Below are 25204 nucleotides of genomic sequence, written 5' to 3' on the forward strand. Positions count from 1 at the left end.
GTACCCCTACCAGGTCAGGGAAGCTGGAGTGGGTGGGTTAGTGAGCAGAGGGAGGGGATGGGATAGAGGTTTTCAGAGGGGCATTGAGCAAAGAGGACATTTGAAATGTAAATAAAGAAGATATTTAAGTAAAATTGAAAAAAAAATAATGGCAAAAAAGCCAGAACACAAAACCTGGGCTCACTCACTCTGCTGCAATCCACGCTGGAAGCCAATGTTTTGACATGGTTCACCTGACAATCTACTCCATCTACCAGCTTCTGGAGGTCATGGAGGAGCCACTCCTATGATGTTTCAGAAAGCAGAATCCTTGAACCAGAACATTGATTACTTGCAGTGAAAATTTGCATGTAATGCTGTTTGGGCAGAACACACACACACAGACACACATACGCTACTAATGCTATGTTTTCCATGCAGACAGGAGGCTAGCATGGCTGTCCTCTCAGAGGCTCTACCAACAGCTAACTGAAATGCAGTTACAGCTAAGCATTGGATTGTAGTAGGGGAACCCTATGGATGAGTTAGGCGAAGGATTAAAGGAACTAAAGGAGATGGCAACTCTAAAAAAAATGACCAGTATCACCTAATCTGGACTTTCAGGGGCCACCAGAGACTAAGCCACCAACCAGTGAGCATACATGAACTTGTCTGATGCCCCAAGAACAAATGAAGTACAGGCATACATTGTCTGGCCTCAGTGGAAGAGGATGTGCCTAATCCTATAGAGACTTAATGCCCCAGGGAGGGGGAATGCATGGGGAGCACCCTCTCAGAGGCCAAGGAGATGGGGGAGGGCTGAAAAACTGTGAGGGGAGCACTGCAGTGAGGCAGAATTTCAGATGAAAATTAATAAAATAAAAATTGAAAAAAGGAGAATCCAGCCAGGCAGTGGTGCCACACACCTTTAATCCCAGCATTTGGGAGGCAGAGACAGGCAGATTTCAGAGTTTGAGGCCAGCCTGGTCTACAAAGTGAGTTCCAGGACAGCCAGGGCTACACAGAGAAACCCTGTCTCAAAAAACCAGATAAACACACACACACACACACACACACACACACACACACACAGAGAGAGAGAGAGAGAGAGAGAGAGAGAGAGAGAGAGACAGAGACAGAGACAGAGACAGAGACAGAGACAGAGAGACAGAGAGACAGAGAGACAGAGAGAAACAGAAAGAGAAGCATTTAGGATATTCCAGAACCATTGTTCTAATTGGCTCTGAAGAAGGATTTCCTCGGAGGGAAGTACAAGACTACCACCGACCAAATTGGGAGGAGTGATCACAAGGTCTGTGCTTCTGATTGGAATAACACACAGGAAAGAAGAAAGCCATCTTCAGAGTTTTGGGGCTCTGATTCCTGACCACCATACAGGAGCTCTTCTACATGCCCTCCATTTGGTGAACACTCAGACTCTTGACCAGTTAAGGAAAACATCCCTTCCCTGATCAGGTTTATGGCAGAAATCAGTGTAAAAACCAGCACAGGAGTAAATAATAGCTTTGCAGATATTGACATGATACCTTCATTTATGGAAGTCTGAAGTCTCAGTAAGCAAAGTACCCTGGTGATGGCTCTTCTTGTCTAGACTACCTGTGGACTCATGTAACATATAAAATGGAGGGATCATCTTTTAAAAGCTTGTTTTGCTTAAATTGAAATAGATAGATCCAGTTCAAACACAGATTCTTAGGGTTGAAAATCACACACCTTTAATCTGAGTCTTCAGGCAGTAAAACAAACACCTTTAATCCAGAAGCTGAGACGTGAAGACACATCCTTAATAGGGCCACGCCTTCTACTGGAGGCCTATATGAAGAAGGAGACTTTGTGTCTTTGCCTGCCTGCTCTCATCTTACTAGCGAGCCCATTTCTTCACTGGCATTAGACTCTACTTCAGAATACCAGCATATACTGAAGAAAACCTGAGACTTCAAACCTCGTGGACTAAGTAAGTACTGACTGTAGTCATTGTTATATTAGTTGAATTTATGTTGTTCTCATATATCCTCTTTCTATTTATATAAAGGAATTAATTCTGTATGTTCAATAAACACACACAGATATATACTCAGAGAGAGAGAGAAAGAGAGAGAGAAGACAGAGAGGGGGGAAGAGAGACACAGAGAACCAGAGACAGTTACACAGAGACAGAGAGAAAAACAGCAGAGAGAAAGAATTTAGGAGAAATCTAAAATAAAATCTAAAGAGTATATATAATTGTATGTATCAGGATGAAGAATCAATAAATGCTAGTTCTTCTTTTCAGATCAATGTTAACCTCCAAACTACCGCCAACAGAAATGTCAGGGGACATGGAAGCCAAGGGCTCCACACAGATCAGTGTAAAAAACATCTGCTATGAGTGGACCATTAGCAACTTCTCATTTTGCATGGATGGAATTCAGAAAGAGATTAGAAGCCCAGAGTTCTCATTAGAGGACAATGAGGAAGTGGCATGGTGTTTGAGAGTATACCCAAATGGAGTTGATAAAGAAAGCAAAGATTACCTGTCAGTTGACCTGGGATTGCTCAGCTGTCCCGTGTGCCCAGTTTGGGCAAAGTTTGAGTTCTGGATCATAAATTCCCAAGGAGAGAAATGTCAAAGTAGGAAGAACCCCAGTGTTGTAAGCTTTTGGCAATACCAACACAGGGGATTCAAAGAGTTCATCCTTCGAGATTTCCTCCTCTCCCATCAGCATTTACTTCTCCCTGAAGACCTGCTCACCATCTGCTGCAAGGTGAGCATAGCGGGAGCCATCTTCAGCATGCCTGGACAGAACATGACACCTGCAATCAAGGATCCAAGGCATGTGTTGGCAGATGACCTAGGGAAGCTTTGGGAGAATTCCATCTTCACAGACTGCTCCCTATTGGTGGGTGGCCATGAATTCAGGGCTCACAAGGCCATCCTAGCAGCTCGCTCTCCAGTTTTCAGAGCCATGTTTGAACATGAAATGCAGGAGAGACTAAAAAACCTCGTTGAGATTCATGACTTTGATCCCCAAGTCTTCCAGGAGATGATGGGCTTCATCTACACATGGAAGGCACCAAACCTCAAGAGCTACTCCATGGCCTCTGGTCTGCTGGCAGCTGCTGACAGGTATGGCCTGGACGGCTTGAAGGCCATGTGTGAGGATGCCCTCTGCAGGATCCTCTCTGTGGAGAATGCTGCAAACACTCTCATCCTGGCTGACCTCCACAGCACACAGTGGCTGAAGACTCAGGCCCTGGATTTCATTACAGATTTTGCCTATGAGGTCTCTAAGACCTCAGGGTGGAAGTCATTGGTGGAGTCACATCCCCCCTTGGTGGCTGAAGCCTTCTGCTCCCTGGCTTCTGCACAGTGTCCTTCTTTGGAGCCATGATTTAAATGCCTAAAGTGATCTCAGAAGATGGACAGCTGTGACCTGCACCTCTTCTGCAACAGCAACAACCAGCTTTTTTACCAATGACTTCTGCTTAGACAATGGTATTGAGGGAGCATTTGCACTTTATCAGGGGAATGGCAGCATGGTGGCTCAGGATTTAAAACACTTGCAATATATTATACATACTGAAATGGTAGGTGAGCAATAGGCAGCACTGCAGTCTGGGACACTCTACATGACATCTATGATGTTAATGTTCCTGTTTGAATTTGTCTGATTGTTTGAAAACTGATTCAATTTAGAGCTGGCCCTAGGCAGAGAACAACTGTGTTTCTTTGGAGAAACACTTCTGCCTTGGACTGAACAGAAGAGATGACTGTGGCCATTGGCAAGGAGAAATCAACCATGATTGCTTCCTCATCAGTGAAGGAAAGACAATGAAGAGTTTCTTTTTAAACATTCAAGGTTCAGGGAACTCGGCTTCAAAAGCAATTACTGCTCTCTCAGAGATCTCTTGCTAAGTTCGCTACACACACAGGAGAGTTTTTCACCACCTGAAACTGGTGAATCAGAGATCTGAGGCCCTCCTCTTGTCTCCATGGCCACAAAGAACTCTGTAGACAAAACCTTAACCAAATAAAATACAAGATGAATAAAACTTTTGAAATCAGTCTGTTGTTTCCAGAGATGTTTATTTCAGAGAAGTAACATGTAGACCAAGCAGCCTAGCTCAGCTGTGGATGTTTGAACAGAGCCCTCACTCTCCTACCAATATTAGAAACCCTTGGTCTTTTTCCTTGGAATTTAATGTTGGAAAATGAGAACTCCACCCTCATGCTCTTATGACGACTGAGAAGACTATGCCATAGTAGAGGGAGTCTAATCCTTCTGGGAGAGATGTGTTTGTGGATTAAGGCATGCAAAATCTATTAAATGTTTTGAAAACATCCAAAGGGATTTATTCATTACAGATTTGCAGGCCTGTATACCTGTTGAGGGAGAACCGGCTGGGGAAGGAGCAGAGGTACAAGTCCTTGGTCCAGAACACCAACTAAAACAAACCAGATGATAGATAACCCAGTGAACTGGAGTAAAACACCTGTAAAATACTACTGGTCTTCTTTAAAAAGGGTAAAATATCTTCCAATAATCCTTTAATCTTAATAATCTCCTTAATTAATACCTTATTCACTCATCAGAGAAGCTTCCTCCTGCAGCAGACTGGAACAAATACAGAGATTAACACCCAGACATTATGCAGAGAGAGACAGAGACAGAGACATTGGAGAGACAGAGACAAAGAAAGATCTTCATACACACAACTGTAAATGAGATGTTTCCCTTAAATCCATGCCCTCATAGTTCAGAGAGCCCTAAGGAAGATGATCAGAAGCAGGGAGGGAGACAGGGAATGGAGATTCTCGGGAAGACAATGCCCTTTGAATCCCCTTTAACTCACAGACACTGAGGCAGCAGTCCCATGGCCTCCATGGATCTGTACCAGCTGTCCTTTTCTGATGACAGACAGAAATGTAGAGGATCCATATGGGAAAGGACGTGGGAAAGAACTAGAAGAATTGAGGGAAACACTGCTCACTCAGATTATACAGTATTAATAAAGAATTCATGCTTAATTAAAGAAGGAGGAGGAGGAGCAGATGCCTGGGGAGAAAAAATAGTAGTTTTCCAAAACTTTCAGAATGAGATAAGAAGTGTTTCTAAGTAGATCCCCTCTGGTTATGTTTTAGTGCAATGCCATTAGGGACATTAAATTAAGTGGTAACCAAATATCAGGAAGAGAGAATAAAATAAAATACATAAACGTACCCTTTTTGCTCATATTCTTGGTGTCTTAGTCAGGGTTTCTATTCCTGCACAAACATTATGACCAAGAAGCAAGCTTGGAAGGAAAGGGTTTATTCAGCTTACACTGCTGCATTGCTGTTCATCACAAAAGGAAGTCAGGACTGGAACTCAAACAGGTTAGGAAGCAGGAGCTGATGCAGAGGCCCTGAATAGATGTTCCTTACTGGCTTGCTCCCCCTGGCTTGCGCAGCCTGCTCTCTTATTGAACCCAAGAATACCAGCCCAGTGGTGGTACCACCCAAAAGGGGCCCTCCCCACTTGATCACTAATTGAGAAAATGCCCCACAGCTGGATCTCATGGAGGCACTTCCCCAACTGAAGCTCCTTTCTCTGTGATAACTCCAGTCTGTGTCAAGTTGACACACAAAACCAGCCAGTACACTTGGCTGGTTCTCCCAATTCTGAGCAAAACCTTATCTCCCTCCTGTGGATCTCTATTGCCTCAATCAATGTTTTAGAAAAATGGTTTACTTCATGTTTAGAGTGTTGTTTCTGCATGCCTATCTGCATGTGTGCTACCCACAGAATCCAGAGGAAGGCACTAGATCCCATGAGACTGACAGCTAGACTTTTGTGAGTTGCCCATTGCTACTAGGAATGAAACCTGGTTCTATTGACTGGCAGCCAGAGCACCAAGTGCTCAGTCATCTCCTCAGGCCCTGTCCCATTTGATTCTGATTACACACCTGTGGTTGTCCTCAGCATGAGGTCGAGTTGAAGGGAAACTTGACAAGTGAATTCTGAGGAATCTGGATACAGAGCTAACAGAACACAATCTCTTCTTTCAGGTTCATCCTCTCAGCATCAGTCTTTGGAATGAGGAATTCAGCCTCTGTCCCTATAGTTTCTCCATCTTCCCACACAGTTGTGTCCACACCATTCCCTGACTATTACTAATATTGAGAAGTTTGGGAGTCCATGAAAATATTTTATTGTCTCCTCTATTGGAAATTTTTGCAGGTTTTTGTATCTGCTGACTAGCTCTATCTTGTGTTATTGGAATTAAGAAAAAATACCATTCTGGCATAATAAATTACATTATACTGTGTAATTTAAAACCATGGAATTTATTCCTACAGTGTGAAGGTCAGGAAGGATCAACACATGCATTTCTTCATAAATGATACATGCTCTAGGGATATAATGGTAGAAGAGCCAATTGGCAAGGACCTCCTCACTTCCTTTATACTCTTTTACTCTTTATATGGTAGAAGCTCAACAGTCAAGGCAGGCCTCAAAGCCATGGTTAAGCAGGACTTTCTCAATCTCCAAATCCTTGCTCGATCAGAAACATGTTGGGATTCCTGGATTGAATTTTTGTATGAGAGTACTTTCCTATACCTAAGGATTAGCATATCACAAAATCACCTTACAGAGGCCCTGCTTTTCTTTCTTTTTTATTGAAAATGAGTTTTCCACACAAAATATTCAGATTACAATTTGCCTTTCCCCATCTCCTTCCAGTCCCTCCCCATCTCACTACTCACTGTACTGCTCAGGTCTCACTCCTTCCAGTTAGATGACAAGCAGAAAAACAAAACCAGGTTGAAAAACAAAGAAAACACACATGAAACTTACATGCACTTACACACAAATGCATAAAGTCAATAAAACACAAAATCATGAACCAAAACATAAAAGCAAAAGTGTAGAAAAATGACTAAACAAAGCATATGAGAGAAATTAAAAAGTACAATTCAGCATTTGTGTAGGCCATCAACTCCTTGAGAGTTGGCCTACTCTTAAATATTCTTTGTATAACCAGAGTAAATCTGCTGGAAAAATAATTTTTCATTTCCAGGCAGTTATGAGTTAGAGAGAACATCTCACTCAGGGATAGGAGATAGTATAAAATTCCCCGATTCAGCTCCGGCACCTCCTCTAGACCCATGCAGAGACATATGTCTACCCTCATGTTAATACAAATAACAATATTTGACTTCTTCCTTTCTAATTTGTATACCCTTGATCTGCTTCAGTGGTCTTATTGCTCAAAGACATCAAGTGCCCTATTTAATAGGTATGTATACAGAGGAGACCACCTTAACTTGTCTGGATTTTAGTGGAATTTTTCAAGTTTCTCTCCATTTAAGTTGATGTTGGTTGGCTATGGGCTTGCTCTAAACTGCCTTTTTTATATTCAGTTACATCCCTGTCTCTTGGGACTTTTGTCAAGAAGGATGTTGGATTTTGTCAAAGGCTTTTTCTGCATCTAATGTGATGATTGTGAGGCTGCTGTCTCTCAGTTTGTTCACCTGGTAGATTGAAGATCTAGTGCAGAAGTTCCTGTGCCAGCTGTACCAGCTACTCCTATACCAAGCAAGGTGGAGAACACCACAACAGGTGCAGCAACCCTTTTCACCTGGTGACCTACAGAGTCTAATTCATTGGGAATGCTTTCCCCTGTGTGGGAGGTTATTGGGGTAACTACTGTGCCAGGATACAAATATCAGATGATACATTTACAACTAGGGAATGTCTGCAAGGGGTAAGTCCTGATGCACAAGCCCACCTATCATCCTCTGGAAGCAAGAGGCACTCATATTCTTAATTGGTAGGAGTTACAATGAAATTGCAGAGATGTGAACGTTCTGAGGATAACTGATTCCCAATACAGAGGCTTTCTTCTGTTACTGAAGGGTGAGCTTACCTCTCTCTGAATGCTGCCATGTACACTGAGTACTTTCTGTAGTCTGTGAATAGTTTCCAGGGAGAGCTGTTCTATCATAGTAGGTGGGCTAGGCATTTAAGCATAACCAACAGTCCTATGTCAAATCAGGACAGGAGGAGTCAATTATCTGGAACAAGCTTTCATAAATGCAGGGGTCATGATTGTGGAGTGGGTTGTTGAGACAGGAAGCGAGTAAACTTAGTGACACTTATGTTAGGGTAGGTGTGGTCATAGGCAGAGGCTAGGGCCTGAAGTCCAGCCTTGCAAGGACTTTATTGGGCCCAATAGCCAGCCAGAACCTGTCTAACAACTTGTTGGATAGAGAAGAGAGTATTTCTATTGCTTACCCTGGAATCTGTATGCATACGTAACTCCTTTTTTTGTACATGCTCTACATCCCCAAATATAGCCTGAATCCCATCCAGTGGCCTGTTTTCTTCTTTCAGTGAAGCTGAGTGTCAGGTGGCTATAAGGTGAATATGCATGAGAGAAGCGTGAAGGTTTTTCTTCTTTTTTTCTTTTCTTTCATTGGATATTTTCTTTACTTACATTTCAAATGTTATCCACTTTCCAGTCTCCCCTCCGAAAACCCCCTATTCCATTCCCCTCCCCCTACCTCTATGAGAGTGCTCCCCTACCCATGCACCTACTCCTGCCTTCCTGACCAGGCATTCCCCTCTACTGGAGCATAAAACCCCCACAAGACCAAGAGCCACTTCTCCCAATGATTTCCAACAAGGCCATTCTAAGCTACATATGCAGCCAGAGCCATGGGTCCCTCCATTTGTATTCTTTTGTTGGTAGCCCAACTAGCTTGATGAAATCAGATTTTAGTGAGAGTCCCAGTAGAACCTGTGCTTTCATAACCCCACTGTGCACAGTAGTTGTCCGAAGCTCCTTCACAGACTCTCTGATGGACCTGATGCTCTGGGTGCATGTAAAAATATTGTTTTGACAGGTATTTTCTCACAGAGGGGTCTAACTGGTGATACAACAAATCTTCCAGGTCAAACTATAAAAATGGGAAGCAAGTTTCAGGTGGGGGCCATGTGGCTGGCCTGATGGATGAGATTGTTTGGTCAATGTTAACAATTATCCAAGTGAACATAAGAGCCTGATGAAGACGGTCTGTGATGGTTGTAAGATGTCAGCATAAAGGGAGCAGAATTAGGAATATTGAAGTAACAACTTCAGCAGATCAGCTGAGCGTGGCATGACTTTCCATTTTCTAGTGCTAATTCCTTGGGAACTTCCTCTCACTCCAGGCAGGCTGAACATGGGAACAGTGTATCCATGCCTGGATTCTATTCACTTTAACAGCTGAACAGCTATAGGAAGATGGGTGAGAAGGTCTTGTGATCCACTTGTTTGGTGCTTTACAGGACAGAAAAAAAAAACACATCAAATTTCCCACTATAAATCTTGGAATAGGATTGGGGAAATAGTAAGTGGGAAAGCAAAGGACAAGTTTTAATTCTGCCCTTACCCTTCTGTTACCATGGAAAGAGTGACACTTGTGTTAGCAGGGGTGCAAGCTGTACTTAAAGCCTGGGGCAGAGCATAGAGTTGGGTAGGGAGGCTAGAAGGGAAAGATCTGTGGCATCCACAAGATATAAAAAGAATGGTCAGTGAAGACTCCCACAGGTGGTGCAGTACAGAGGTTAATTGAGATTGTGGAATTAGGTGTGGTAGAACTTTAGTACAAGAAGTTCTGTAAGAAGTCTAGCTGGTATGAAGGCAGGCATGGCCTGGAGCCATGCTTCTCAAACTGTGGCTCCCTCATCCTCTGTGGTGGAGTATTGACCATTTCATGGGGGTTGGATATCAGATATCCTCTATATCAGATCTTTATAGTATAATTCATACGGGAGCCACACTACAGTAATGAAGTAGCCAACAAGTTATTTAATGGTTCTGGTTGACCACAACAGGAAGAACGGTATTAAGGGGGCACAACACTGAGAAGATGAGAAACTACTGGCCTAGGGAATATGAATACATAATGAATAAATCTCTTTGAATGTTTTCAAAATTAATAAAAGATTTTTGCATGCTTTGACCAACAAACACTTCTCTCCCAGGAGGAGGAGACTTCCTCCACACTGGTCTACACTTCTTAGTCATCATAAGAGCATGATGATGGAGCTTTTAGCTAATGTAGATGCCAAGAAAAGACAATGGGTTTGTAATTCTGGTAATATAGTCTCCACGAATATCCACACCTGATCAGGGCTGATTGGACTATATGTGACTTCTCTGAACCTAAACATCTCTGGAATCCACAGACTGATTTCAAATGTTTTATTCATATTATATTTTATTGGGTTACGATTTTGTTTACAGAGTTGTTTGTGGCCATGAAGACCAGAGAAGGGCCTCAGATCCTCTGAATGACCAGTTACAGTTGGTTGAAAACTCTCCTGGGTGTGCTGGGAACTGAACCACAGTTCTCTGACAGAGCAGTAATTCCTTTTGCAGCTGAGTTCCCACAAACTGAACCTTTAAAAAGTCTTCATTGTCATTTAAGTCTCAGATAAATAAATATTCATGTTTGATATCTCCCTTTCTTTGGGCCCTGGTCATTTGTTCTGTTTGGATCAGTCCATACAGTTTCCCCCAATGAAATTCCTTTGGGCTGTGCTTATTTATGGTCAGCACCTACCTTGAATCCCAGTTTCCATCATGTCAGACAAAAACAAACAAGAACTTCAACAGGGCAGATATCATCTAGATTGTGTGAGACTCCTGTTCTGCCATTCACACCTGCAATTTTAACATAGTAGAGCTGTTTTAAATTCTGAGCCACCATGCTGCTTTCTTGAAGATGTAGTGTAAATGCTCCAGCAATACTGTACTCTAACCAGAAGTAATTGGTAACTATATTGGGTGCTGCCATTGGAAGACAGGTGAGGGTCATATCTGACTAGCTCCTAAAATCTCTTTATGCCTTTGAGTGAGGGCTCAAAGAAAACATTCTGTGCAGAATCCAGGGAGTGGAAGGCTTCAGCCGCCAAATAGGGATGTGACTCCAACATTGCCTTCCACTCTGAGTTCTCAGAGACTTCAGAGAAATGAAGTGCAATGAAATCCAGGGCCTGAGTCTTAAGCCACTGTGTGCTGTGGAGGTCAGCCAGGATGAGAGTGTCTGCATCTTTCTCCACAGAGAGTATCCTGAAGAGGGCATCCTCACACATGACCTTCAAGTCCTCCAGGCCATACTTGTCAGCAGCTGCCAGCACACCAGTGGCCATGGAGTTGCTGTTGAGGTGTGGTGTTTTTCCCCTGAGTAGATGAAGTACATCATCTGGAAGACCTGAGGGTCCAGTCATGGATCTCAACAATGTTCTTTAGGCTCTCCTGCATTTCATGTTCAAACATGGCTCTGAAAACTGGAGAACAAGCTGCTAGGATGGCGTGGTGAGCCCTGAATACATGGCCACCTACCAATAGGGTTCAGTCTTTGAAGAGAGATTTCTCCCACAGCTTTGCTAGGTCATCTCTCAACATCTGTCTTGGCTCCTTGATTGCAGGTGTCATGATCTGTCCAGGCATGCAAAGATGGCTCCTATTATGCTCACCTTGCAGCAGAGGCTGAGCTGGTCTTCAGGGACAAGCCATTGCTGATGGGAGAGGAGGAAACCTAGAAGGATGAACTTTTTGAATCCCCACTTTTTGTATTGCTGAAAGCTTACGACATTGGGGTTCTTCATACTTTGGCATTTCTCTCCTTGGGAATTTATGATCCAGAATTTGAACTTTGCCCAAACTGGGCTCTCTGGACAGCTGAGCAACCCCAGGTAAACTGACAGGTAATCTTTGCTTTCTTCATCAACCCCGTTTGGGTGTACTCTCAAACACCATGCTATTTCTTCATTGGCCTCTAATGAGAACACTGGGCTTGAAATCCTTTTCTGAATTCCCCGCATGCAAAATGAGAAGTTGCTTATAGTCCACTTATAGCAGATTTTTTTTTTACACTGATCTGTGTGGAGCCCCAGCTCTTTGTCTCCATGTCCCCTGACATTTCTGCTGGAGGTAGTTTGAAGGTTAATCTTGACCTGAGAGAACACCAGAGGTTATTTACTCTTCATCCTATTGAACACGATTATAGGTATACTTTGGATTTTAGTTTCAATTTCCCTAAGTTCTCTCTCTCTCTCTCTCTCTCTCTCTCTCTCTCTCTCTCTCTCTCTCTCTCTCCCTCTCTCTGTCTATCTCTCTGTCTCTCTCTCTCTCTCTCTCCCTCTCCGTCTCCCTCTCCGTCTCCCTTTTCCTCTCTCTCCCTCTCTCTCCGTCTCTCCCTCTCTTTTCCTCTCTCTCTCCCTTTCCCTTTACCTCCCTCTCTCTCCCTCTCTCTCCCTCTCTTTGCCTATCTCCCTCCCCCTCTCCCTCTCCCTCCATCTCTCCCTCTTTCCCTCTTCCCCCCTCTCTCTTTCCCCCAAACACTGGAATTTCTATGTGTGTGTATGTGTTTGAGTTTCGTGACTCTTAGGTCAGTGGCCACTAGTTGGGCTATTCTATCCACCTCTGGATAGGAAAGTCTGTAAAACTTTATATATTCTCATCTCAAGTGTGTTGTATTTTCAGGGTCCTATAGAGAATGTACAGAATGAATTCCTTTATGTAAATAGACAGAGAATATAGAAGAATAACATACAGGCTGAGGTCTAGCTAATATAACAATGACTACAGTCAGTATTTACTTATTCCACAAGGTGTGAAGTCTCAGGTGTTCTTCAGTATATACTGGAATTCTTAAGAAGAAGGGTCTAATGCCAGTGAAGGAATGGGCTTGCTATTTAGATGAGAGCAGGAAGCCAAAGAAAAAAGCTTCCTTCTTCTTTATGCTTATTGTGGGCCTCCAGTAGAAGGTGTGGCCTAGTTAAGGGAGTGTCTTCTAGTCTGAAGATCTGGATTAAAGGTGTGTGTTTTTCTGCCTCAAGACTCAGATTAAAGGTGTATGTTTTTCTCAGATTAAATGTGTATGTTTTTTCTGACAAGAAGAATCTGCATTTGAACTGAATCTACCTACTTCAACTTAAGAAAAAAAATTCGCAGGGCACTGGGGGCACACGCCTTTAATCCCAATATTTGGGAGGCAGAGGCAGGCAGATTTCTGAGTTCAAGGCCAGCCTTGTCTACAAAGTGAGTTCCAGGACAGCCATGGCTACACAGAGAAACACTGTCTTGAAAAAAAGCAAAAGAAAAAAAATTTAAAAGGCATGCCTTCCACTTTAGTATGTCCACAAGTAGTGCAGACTAGAACAATAACCATCAACAATATACTTTGCTTACTAGGGACAATCTTGCATAAATAAAGAGATGATGTAAATCTCTGCACAGATACGATTTACCCATGCACTGGTCTTACAAATGCTATCATAAACATGATCAGGGAAGGGGTGCTTTCCTTAACTGCTCAGGAGTCTGAGTGTTCACAAAATGTAAAGCATGTGGAAGAGCTCCTGTATGGTGGGCAGGATCAGAGCCCCAAACCTCTGAAGATGGCTCTATTCTTTCCTGTGTTTTATTCCATTTACACTTTGTACTTCCCCTCAGGGTCTTCAGGGCCCCCTTACCTCCTTCCTCTGAAACTATCTGTTTTAGGCATCTCCTACATTCTTCTGATTTTTCCTTGACTGCCAACAGACTTTTTGATGGGTCTGGAGTCTGTTGCTTCTGGCCACTTAACTTTTTTCTCTTTTGTAGTCCTCTTTTATTAAATACTCTCTCTGCCACTATCACTAAATCTCTCAAACACCTTTCCCTAACCTCTAGACCCTCTGCAGGTTTTTTTAAATATGCTGCCTAATTAATAAAAGCTAGATCAAAAGCTGTCTTTGCTTCTGCTTTCTGTGGGGGTGTGTTTTAATTACAAATTCCACATTATTCATTGATACAATTTAGCTAACAAGAATAGTTATCCAGCATCAGAAACTTGAACACCAAAAACTAAGACTAGAGAACACAGATATTCCTGATGTATGGTCAGATTTTTGAAATTCAGACTCCATTTTTAAAAAATCTGTTCAAATTAATATCCTGGCACCTAGCATTAGTTTCCAAGATGCCCCTCAACAAAACCTGAGCCTAGCTTCACTCTCTAAGCCAATCTCTAATAAGACCAGCATCTTCAATTGGCACCCTCAACAAGACCAGGTTATTCCAACAACACACCTGCAACCCCAGATTACAAAACCACCACCTGCCTAATGACCATCAATGCAGAGGGGAACAGAAGTTAAGTTTATGTTAGCCAGGTGGTGGTGGAGCATGCCTTTAACCACAGCATTTGTGAGAAGGAGACAAGCAGATTTCTGAGTTCGAGGCCAGCCTGGTCTACAAACTGAGTTCCAGGACATCCAGGACTACACAGAGAAACCCTGTCTGGAGGAACAGGGAGAGAGAAGAAGGCTTATGGGGCTTGCAGGGAGTGGGGACCCAGAAAAGGGGAAATCATTTGAAATGTAAATAAAGAATACATCGAATAAAAAAAAGAAAGAAAAAAATAAGTGCCCAAAAGATCAACTCTGAAGCTAAAGTCAGAGGTGTCCTTCTGAAAATGATATTCAAGAGACAGAAGCAGAAGAACCTAAACTGAAGTGGTACCCTAGGATACACACTAGGGCTGTTCTGGGAAAATAAGTTTATTTTAATTGATGTCATTCTTCATAACTAAGTTAATATCTAAAACAAACACAAAAACATTAAATGAAAAAAAATGACACAGGTTGAGCTATTATTAAAAAAAAAAAAAAAAAAAAAAAAAAAAAACAGTTGAGCTATCTGTACCATGGAGCTGGGGATGCTCCACAGCCATCTGTGCACAGGTCCCACCAGAAGAGAGCTGGGCTCCCGGGAGTGCTGGCACAGGCTTACAGGCCCACAGGAAGTACAAGCTCCAGGTAGGAACACAGAAACAACAGAACCATGTAACACCAAAAATAACAAGATGGTGAAAGTCAAGCCCAAGAACCCTACCAACAAAAACCAAGGCTACTTAGCATCATCAGAAGCCAGTTCTCCCAGCACAGCAAGTTCTGGATAACCAAATATACCACAGATCAAGATTTGAATTTAAAATCACATTGCATGATGCTGATAGAGGACTTCAAGACCAACTCACTGATAAGTGGATATTAGCCTAGAAGCTCAGAATACCCAAAATACAATTCAAAGACCACATGAAGCTCAAGAAGAAAGAAGACCAAAGTGTTGCTACATTGATTCTTCTTAGAAGGGGTACAAAATACCCATGGGAAGAAATACAAAGTGTGGAGCAGAGAGTAAAAGAATGGATATCCATAGACTTCCCCACCTGTGGCAGGGGCATCCCATATGCAGTTAACAAACCCAGACACTATTGTGGATGCCAATAAGTGCTTGCTGACAGGAGCCAGATATAACTCTCTTCTGAGAGGCTTTGCCAGTGCCTGACAAATACAGAGGGGGATGCACACACATCCCAACATTGAAATGAGCAAAGGGTTTCAATGGAGGAACTAGCTAAAGGACCCAAGGTGTTGAAAGTGTTTGCAACCCCATAGGATGAACAAAAATACGAACCAACCAGTAATCCCAGAGTTCTCAGGGACTTAAGCACAAATGAGAGAGTACACATGGAAGAAACGATGACTCCAGACACATGGGTAACAGAGGATAGCCTGAACAGACATCAATGAGAGGAGAGACCCTTGGACCCTTGAAGGCTCATTGCCTCAGAGTACCCCTACCAGGTCAGGGAAGCTGGAGTGGGTGGGTTAGTGAGCAGAGGGAGGGGATGGGATAGAGGTTTTCAGAGGGGCATTGAGCAAAGAGGACATTTGAAATGTAAATAAAGAAGATATTTAAGTAAAATTGAAAAAAAAATAATGGCAAAAAAGCCAGAACACAAAACCTGGGCTCACTCACTCTGCTGCAATCCACGCTGGAAGCCAATGTTTTGACATGGTTCACCTGACAATCTACTCCATCTACCAGCTTCTGGAGGTCATGGAGGAGCCACTCCTATGATGTTTCAGAAAGCAGAATCCTTGAACCAGAACATTGATTACTTGCAGTGAAAATTTGCATGTAATGCTGTTTGGGCAGAACACACACACACAGACACACATACGCTACTAATGCTATGTTTTCCATGCAGACAGGAGGCTAGCATGGCTGTCCTCTCAGAGGCTCTACCAACAGCTAACTGAAATGCAGTTACAGCTAAGCATTGGATTGTAGTAGGGGAACCCTATGGATGAGTTAGGCGAAGGATTAAAGGAACTAAAGGAGATGGCAACTCTAAAAAAAATGACCAGTATCACCTAATCTGGACTTTCAGGGGCCACCAGAGACTAAGCCACCAACCAGTGAGCATACATGAACTTGTCTGATGCCCCAAGAACAAATGAAGTACAGGCATACATTGTCTGGCCTCAGTGGAAGAGGATGTGCCTAATCCTATAGAGACTTAATGCCCCAGGGAGGGGGAATGCATGGGGAGCACCCTCTCAGAGGCCAAGGAGATGGGGGAGGGCTGAAAAACTGTGAGGGGAGCACTGCAGTGAGGCAGAATTTCAGATGAAAATTAATAAAATAAAAATTGAAAAAAGGAGAATCCAGCCAGGCAGTGGTGCCACACACCTTTAATCCCAGCATTTGGGAGGCAGAGACAGGCAGATTTCAGAGTTTGAGGCCAGCCTGGTCTACAAAGTGAGTTCCAGGACAGCCAGGGCTACACAGAGAAACCCTGTCTCAAAAAACCAGATAAACACACACACACACACACACACACACACACACACAGAGAGAGAGAGAGAGAGAGAGAGAGAGAGAGAGAGAGAGAGACAGAGACAGAGACAGAGACAGAGACAGAGAGACAGAGAGACAGAGAGACAGAGAGAAACAGAAAGAGAAGCATTTAGGATATTCCAGAACCATTGTTCTAATTGGCTCTGAAGAAGGATTTCCTCGGAGGGAAGTACAAGACTACCACCGACCAAATTGGGAGGAGTGATCACAAGGTCTGTGCTTCTGATTGGAATAACACACAGGAAAGAAGAAAGCCATCTTCAGAGTTTTGGGGCTCTGATTCCTGACCACCATACAGGAGCTCTTCTACATGCCCTCCATTTGGTGAACACTCAGACTCTTGACCAGTTAAGGAAAACATCCCTTCCCTGATCAGGTTTATGGCAGAAATCAGTGTAAAAACCAGCACAGGAGTAAATAATAGCTTTGCAGATATTGACATGATACCTTCATTTATGGAAGTCTGAAGTCTCAGTAAGCAAAGTACCCTGGTGATGGCTCTTCTTGTCTAGACTACCTGTGGACTCATGTAACATATAAAATGGAGGGATCATCTTTTAAAAGCTTGTTTTGCTTAAATTGAAATAGATAGATCCAGTTCAAACACAGATTCTTAGGGTTGAAAATCACACACCTTTAATCTGAGTCTTCAGGCAGTAAAACAAACACCTTTAATCCAGAAGCTGAGACGTGAAGACACATCCTTAATAGGGCCACGCCTTCTACTGGAGGCCTATATAAGCATATGAAGAAGTAGACTTTGTGTCTTTGCCTGCCTGCTCTCATCTTACTAGCGAGCCCATTTCTTCACTGGCATTAGACTCTACTTCAGAATACCAGCATATACTGAAGAAAACCTGAGACTTCAAACCTCGTGGACTAAGTAAGTACTGACTGTAGTCATTGTTATATTAGTTGAATTTATGTTGTTCTCATATATCCTCTTTCTATTTATATAAAGGAATTAATTCTGTATGTTCAATAAACACACACAGATATATACTCAGAGAGAGAGAGAAAGAGAGAGAGAAGACAGAGAGGGGGGAAGAGAGACACAGAGAACCAGAGACAGTTACACAGAGACAGAGAGAAAAACAGCAGAGAGAAAGAATTTAGGAGAAATCTAAAATAAAATCTAAAGAGTATATATAATTGTATGTATCAGGATGAAGAATCAATAAATGCTAGTTCTTCTTTTCAGATCAATGTTAACCTCCAAACTACCGCCAACAGAAATGTCAGGGGACATGGAAGCCAAGGGCTCCACACAGATCAGTGTAAAAAACATCTGCTATGAGTGGACCATTAGCAACTTCTCATTTTGCATGGATGGAATTCAGAAAGAGATTAGAAGCCCAGAGTTCTCATTAGAGGACAATGAGGAAGTGGCATGGTGTTTGAGAGTATACCCAAATGGAGTTGATAAAGAAAGCAAAGATTACCTGTCAGTTGACCTGGGATTGCTCAGCTGTCCCGTGTGCCCAGTTTGGGCAAAGTTTGAGTTCTGGATCATAAATTCCCAAGGAGAGAAATGTCAAAGTAGGAAGAACCCCAGTGTTGTAAGCTTTTGGCAATACCAACACAGGGGATTCAAAGAGTTCATCCTTCGAGATTTCCTCCTCTCCCATCATCGTTTACTTCTCCCTGAAGACCAGCTCACCATCTGCTGCAAGGTGAGCATAGCGGGAGCCATCTTCAGCATGCCTGGACAGAACATGACACCTGCAATCAAGGATCCAAGGCATGTGTTGGCAGATGACCTAGGGAAGCTTTGGGAGAATTCCATCTTCACAGACTGCTCCCTATTGGTAGGTGGCCATGAATTCAGGGCTCACAAGGCCATCCTAGCAGCTCGCTCTCCAGTTTTCAGAGCCATGTTTGAACATGAAATGCAGGAGAGACTAAAAAACCTCGTTGAGATTCATGACTTGGATCCCCAAGTCTTCCAGGAGATGATGGGCTTCATCTACACAGGGAAGGCACCAAACCTCAAGAGCTACTCCATGGCCTCTGGTCTGCTGGCAGCTGCTGACAGGTATGGCCTGGACGGCTTGAAGGCCATGTGTGAGGATGCCCTCTGCAGGATCCTCTCTGTGGAGAATGCTGCAAACACTCTCATCCTGGCTGACCTCCACAGCACACAGTGGCTGAAGACTCAGGCCCTGGATTTCATTACAGATTTTGCCTATGAGGTCTCTAAGACCTCAGGGTGGAAGTCATTGGTGGAGTCACATCCCCCCTTGGTGGCTGAAGCCTTCTGCTCCCTGGCTTCTGCACAGTGTCCTTCTTTGGAGCCATGATTTAAATGCCTAAAGTGATCTCAGAAGATGGACAGCTGTGACCTGCACCTCTTCTGCAACAGCAACAACCAGCTTTTTTACCAATGACTTCTGCTTAGACAATGGTATTGAGGGAGCATTTGCACTTTATCAGGGGAATGGCAGCATGGTGGCTCAGGATTTAAAACACCTGCAATATATTATACATACTGAAATGGTAGGTGAGCAATAGGCAGCACTGCAGTCTGGGACACTCTACATGACATCTATGATGTTAATGTTCCTGTTTGAATTTGTCTGATTGTTTGAAAACTGATTCAATTTAGAGCTGGCCCTAGGCAGAGAACAACTGTGTTTCTTTGGAGAAACACTTCTGCCTTGGACTGAACAGAAGAGATGACTGTGGCCATTGGCAAGGAGAAATCAACCATGATTGCTTCCTCATCAGTGAAGGAAAGACAATGAAGAGTTTCTTTTTAAACATTCAAGGTTCAGGGAACTCGGCTTCAAAAGCAATTACTGCTCTCTCAGAGATCTCTTGCTAAGTTCGCTACACACACAGGAGAGTTTTTCACCACCTGAAACTGGTGAATCAGAGATCTGAGGCCCTCCTCTTGTCTCCATGGCCACAAAGAACTCTGTAGACAAAACCTTAACCAAATAAAATACAAGATGAATAAAACTTTTGAAATCAGTCTGTTGTTTCCAGAGATGTTTATTTCAGAGAAGTAACATGTAGACCAAGCAGCCTAGCTCAGCTGTGGATGTTTGAACAGAGCCCTCACTCTCCTACCAATATTAGAAACCCTTGGTCTTTTTCCTTGGAATTTAATGTTGGAAAATGAGAACTCCACCCTCATGCTCTTATGACGACTGAGAAGACTATGCCATAGTAGAGGGAGTCTAATCCTTCTGGGAGAGATGTGTTTGTGGATTAAGGCATGCAAAATCTATTAAATGTTTTGAAAACATCCAAAGGGATTTATTCATTACAGATTTGCAGGCCTGTATACCTGTTGAGGGAGAACCGGCTGGGGAAGGAGCAGAGGTACAAGTCCTTGGTCCAGAACACCAACTAAAACAAACCAGATGATAGATAACCCAGTGAACTGGAGTAAAACACCTGTAAAATACTACTGGTCTTCTTTAAAAAGGGTAAAATATCTTCCAATAATCCTTTAATCTTAATAATCTCCTTAATTAATACCTTATTCACTCATCAGAGAAGCTTCCTCCTGCAGCAGACTGGAACAAATACAGAGATTAACACCCAGACATTATGCAGAGAGAGACAGAGACAGAGACATTGGAGAGACAGAGACAAAGAAAGATCTTCATACACACAACTGTAAATGAGATGTTTCCCTTAAATCCATGCCCTCATAGTTCAGAGAGCCCTAAGGAAGATGATCAGAAGCAGGGAGGGAGACAGGGAATGGAGATTCTCGGGAAGACAATGCCCTTTGAATCCCCTTTAACTCACAGACACTGAGGCAGCAGTCCCATGGCCTCCATGGATCTGTACCAGCTGTCCTTTTCTGATGACAGACAGAAATGTAGAGGATCCATATGGGAAAGGACGTGGGAAAGAACTAGAAGAATTGAGGGAAACACTGCTCACTCAGATTATACAGTATTAATAAAGAATTCATGCTTAATTAAAGAAGGAGGAGGAGGAGCAGATGCCTGGGGAGAAAAAATAGTAGTTTTCCAAAACTTTCAGAATGAGATAAGAAGTGTTTCTAAGTAGATCCCCTCTGGTTATGTTTTAGTGCAATGCCATTAGGGACATTAAATTAAGTGGTAACCAAATATCAGGAAGAGAGAATAAAATAAAATACATAAACGTACCCTTTTTGCTCATATTCTTGGTGTCTTAGTCAGGGTTTCTATTCCTGCACAAACATTATGACCAAGAAGCAAGCTTGGAAGGAAAGGGTTTATTCAGCTTACATTGCTGCATTGCTGTTCATCACAAAAGGAAGTCAGGACTGGAACTCAAACAGGTTAGGAAGCAGGAGCTGATGCAGAGGCCCTGAATAGATGTTCCTTACTGGCTTGCTCCCCCTGGCTTGCGCAGCCTGCTCTCTTATTGAACCCAAGAATACCAGCCCAGTGGTGGTACCACCCAAAAGGGGCCCTCCCCACTTGATCACTAATTGAGAAAATGCCCCACAGCTGGATCTCATGGAGGCACTTCCCCAACTGAAGCTCCTTTCTCTGTGATAACTCCAGTCTGTGTCAAGTTGACACACAAAACCAGCCAGTACACTTGGCTGGTTCTCCCAATTCTGAGCAAAACCTTATCTCCCTCCTGTGGATCTCTATTGCCTCAATCAATGTTTTAGAAAAATGGTTTACTTCATGTTTAGAGTGTTGTTTCTGCATGCCTATCTGCATGTGTGCTACCCACAGAATCCAGAGGAAGGCACTAGATCCCATGAGACTGACAGCTAGACTTTTGTGAGTTGCCCATTGCTACTAGGAATGAAACCTGGTTCTATTGACTGGCAGCCAGAGCACCAAGTGCTCAGTCATCTCCTCAGGCCCTGTCCCATTTGATTCTGATTACACACCTGTGGTTGTCCTCAGCATGAGGTCGAGTTGAAGGGAAACTTGACAAGTGAATTCTGAGGAATCTGGGATACAGAGCTAACAGACCACAATCTCTTCTTTCAGGTTCATCCGCTCAGCATCAGTCTTTGGAATGAGGAATTCAGCCTCTGTCCCTATAGTTTCTCCATCTTCCCACACAGTTGTGTCCACACCATTCCCTGACTATTACTAATATTGAGAAGTTTGGGAGTCCATGAAAATATTTTATTGTCTCCTCTATTGGAAATTTTTGCAGGTTTTTGTATCTGCTGACTAGCTCTATCTTGTGTTATTGGAATTAAGAAAAAATACCATTCTGGCATAATAAATTGCATTATACTGTGTAATTTAAAACCATGGAATTTATTCCTACAGTGTGAAGGTCAGGAAGGATCAACACATGCATTTCTTCATAAATGATACCTGCTCTAGGGATATAATGGTAGAAGAGCCAATTGGCAAGGACCTCCTCACTTCCTTTATACTCTTTTACTCTTTATATGGTAGAAGCTCGACAGTCAAGGAAGGCCTCAAAGCCATGGTTAAGCAGGACTTTCTCAATCTCCAAATCCTTGCTCGATCAGAAACATGTTGGGATTCCTGGATTGAATTTTTGTATGAGAGTACTTTCCTATACCTAAGGATTAGCATATGACAAAATCACCTTACAGAGGCCCTGCTTTTCTTTCGTTTTTATTGAAAATGAGTTTTCCACACAAAATATTCAGATTACAATTTGCCTTTCCCCATCTCCTTCCAGTCCCTCCCCATCTCACTACTCACTGTACTGCTCAGGTCTCACTGCTTCCAGTTAGATGACAAGCAGAAAAACAAAACCAGGATGAAAAACAAAGAAAACACACATGAAACTTACATGCACTTACACACAAATGCATAAAGTCAATAAAACACAAAATCATGAACCAAAACATAAAAGCAAAAGTGTAGAAAAATGACTAAACAAAGCATATGAGAGAAATTAAAAAGTACAATTCAGCATTTGTGTAGGCCATCAACTCCTTGAGAGTTGGCCTACTCTTAAATATTCTTTGTATAACCAGAGTAAATCTGCTGGAAAAATAATTTTTCATTTCCAGGCAGTTATGAGTTAGAGAGAACATCTCACTCAGGGATAGGAGATAGTATAAAATTCCCCGATTCAGCTCCGGCACCTCCTCTAGACCCATGCAGAGACATATGTCTACCCTCATGTTAATACAAATAACAATATTTGACTTCTTCCTTTCTAATTTGTATACCCTTGATCTGCTTCAGTGGTCTTATTGATCAAAGACATCAAGTGCCCTATTTAATAGGTATATATACAGAGGAGACCACCTTTCCTTGTCTGGATTTTAGTGGAATTTTTCAAGTTTCTCTCCATTTAAGTTGATGTTGGTTGGCTATGGGCTTGCTCTAAACTGCCTTTTTTATATTCAGTTACATCCCTGTCTCTTGGGACTTTTGTCAAGAAGGATGTTGGATTTTGTCAAAGGCTTTTTCTGCATCTAATGTGATGATTGTGAGGCTGCTGTCTCTCAGTTTGTTCACCTGGTAGATTGAAGATCTAGTGCAGAAGTTCCTGTGCCAGCTGTACCAGCTACTCCTATACCAAGCAATGTGGAGAACACCACAACAGGTGCAGCAACCCTTTTCACCTGGTGACCTACAGAGTCTAATTCATTGGGAATGCTTTCCCCTGTGTGGGAGGTTATTGGGGTAACTACTGTGCCAGGATACCAATATCAGATGATACATTTACAACTAGGGAATGTCTGCAAGGGGTAAGTCCTGATGCACAAGCCCACCTATCATCCTCTGGAAGCAAGAGGCACTCATATTCTTAATTGGTAGGAGTTACAATGAAATTGCAGAGATGTGAACGTTCTGAGGATAACTGATTCCCAATACAGAGGCTTTCTTCTGTTACTGAAGGGTGAGCTTACCTCTCTCTGAATGCTGCCATGTACACTGAGTACTTTCTGTAGTCTGTGAATAGTTTCCAGGGAGAGCTGTTCTATCATAGTAGGTGGGCTAGGCATTTAAGCATAACCAACAGTCCTATGTCAAATCAGGACAGGAGGAGTCAATTATCTGGAACAAGCTTTCATAAATGCAGGGGTCATGATTGTGGAGTGGGTTGTTGAGACAGGAAGCGAGTAAACTTAGTGACACTTATGTTAGGGTAGGTGTGGTCATAGGCAGAGGCTAGGGCCTGAAGTCCAGCCTTGCAAGGACTTTATTGGGCCCAATAGCCAGCCAGAACCTGTCTAACAACTTGTTGGATAGAGAAGAGAGTATTTCTATTGCTTACCCTGGAATCTGTATGCATACGTAACTCCTTTTTTTGTACATGCTCTACATCCCCAAATATAGCCTGAATCCCATCCAGTGGCCTGTTTTCTTCTTTCAGTGAAGCTGAGTGTCAGGTGGCTATAAGGTGAATATGCATGAGAGAAGCGTGAAGGTTTTTCTTCTTTTTTTCTTTTCTTTCATTGGATATTTTCTTTACTTACATTTCAAATGTTATCCACTTTCCAGTCTCCCCTCCGAAAACCCCCTATTCCATTCCCCTCCCCCTACCTCTATGAGAGTGCTCCCCTACCCATGCACCTACTCCTGCCTTCCTGACCAGGCATTCCCCTCTACTGGAGCATAAAACCCCCACAAGACCAAGAGCCACTTCTCCCAATGATTTCCAACAAGGCCATTCTAAGCTACATATGCAGCCAGAGCCATGGGTCCCTCCATTTGTATTCTTTTGTTGGTAGCCCAACTAGCTTGATGAAATCAGATTTTAGTGAGAGTCCCAGTAGAACCTGTGCTTTCATAACCCCACTGTGCACAGTAGTAGTCCGAAGCTCCTTCACAGACTCTCTGATGGACCTGATGCTCTGGGTGCATGTAAAAATATTGTTTTGACAGGTATTTTCTCACAGAGGGGTCTAACTGGTGATACAACAAATCTTCCAGGTCAAACTATAAAAATGGGAAGCAAGTTTCAGGTGGGGGCCATGTGGCTGGCCTGATGGATGAGATTGTTTGGTCAATGTTAACAATTATCCAAGTGAACATAAGAGCCTGATGAAGACGGTCTGTGATGGTTGTAAGATGTCAGCATAAAGGGAGCAGAATTAGGAATATTGAAGTAACAACTTCAGCAGATCAGTTGAGCGTGGCATGACTTTCCATTGTTCTAGTGCTAATTCCTTGGGAACTTCCTCTCACTCCAGGCAGGCTGAACATGGGAACAGTGTATCCATGCCTGGATTCTATTCACTTTAACAGCTGAACAGCTATAGGAAGATGGGTGAGAAGGTCTTGTGATCCACTTGTTTGGTGCTTTACAGGACAGAAAAAAAAAACACATCAAATTTCCCACTATAAATCTTGGAATAGGATTGGGGAAATAGTAAGTGGGAAAGCAAAGGACAAGTTTTAATTCTGCCCTTACCCTTCTGTTACCATGGAAAGAGTGACACTTGTGTTAGCAGGGGTGCAAGCTGTACTTAAAGCCTGGGGCAGAGCATAGAGTTGGGTAGGGAGGCTAGAAGGGAAAGATCTGTGGCATCCACAAGATATAAAAAGAATGGTCAGTGAAGACTCCCACAGGTGGTGCAGTA

At 42.9% G+C, this 25204-nt stretch overlaps 2 protein-coding genes across 2 annotated transcripts; both read left to right on the forward strand.

The window, feature by feature from the left end:
• Positions 1-2306: 2306 nt before the first annotated feature.
• LOC127683608 (TD and POZ domain-containing protein 2-like) lies at positions 2307-4429 on the forward strand. The gene is made up of 2 exons (XM_052180931.1): positions 2307-3344; positions 4346-4429. The coding sequence occupies exons 1-2, from the start codon at positions 2307-2309 to the stop codon at positions 4427-4429; spliced, it is 1122 nt and encodes a 373-aa protein (XP_052036891.1).
• A 13513-nt stretch (positions 4430-17942) lies between these two features.
• On the forward strand, positions 17943-19007 carry LOC127683044 (TD and POZ domain-containing protein 1-like). The gene has a single exon (XM_052179895.1). The coding sequence runs from the start codon at positions 17943-17945 to the stop codon at positions 19005-19007; it is 1065 nt and encodes a 354-aa protein (XP_052035855.1).
• The last annotated feature ends 6197 nt before the right edge of the window (positions 19008-25204 follow it).

Source organism: Apodemus sylvaticus, chromosome 4 (assembly GCF_947179515.1).
Source record: "Apodemus sylvaticus chromosome 4, mApoSyl1.1, whole genome shotgun sequence".
NCBI classification, from domain to species: domain Eukaryota; kingdom Metazoa; phylum Chordata; class Mammalia; order Rodentia; family Muridae; genus Apodemus; species Apodemus sylvaticus.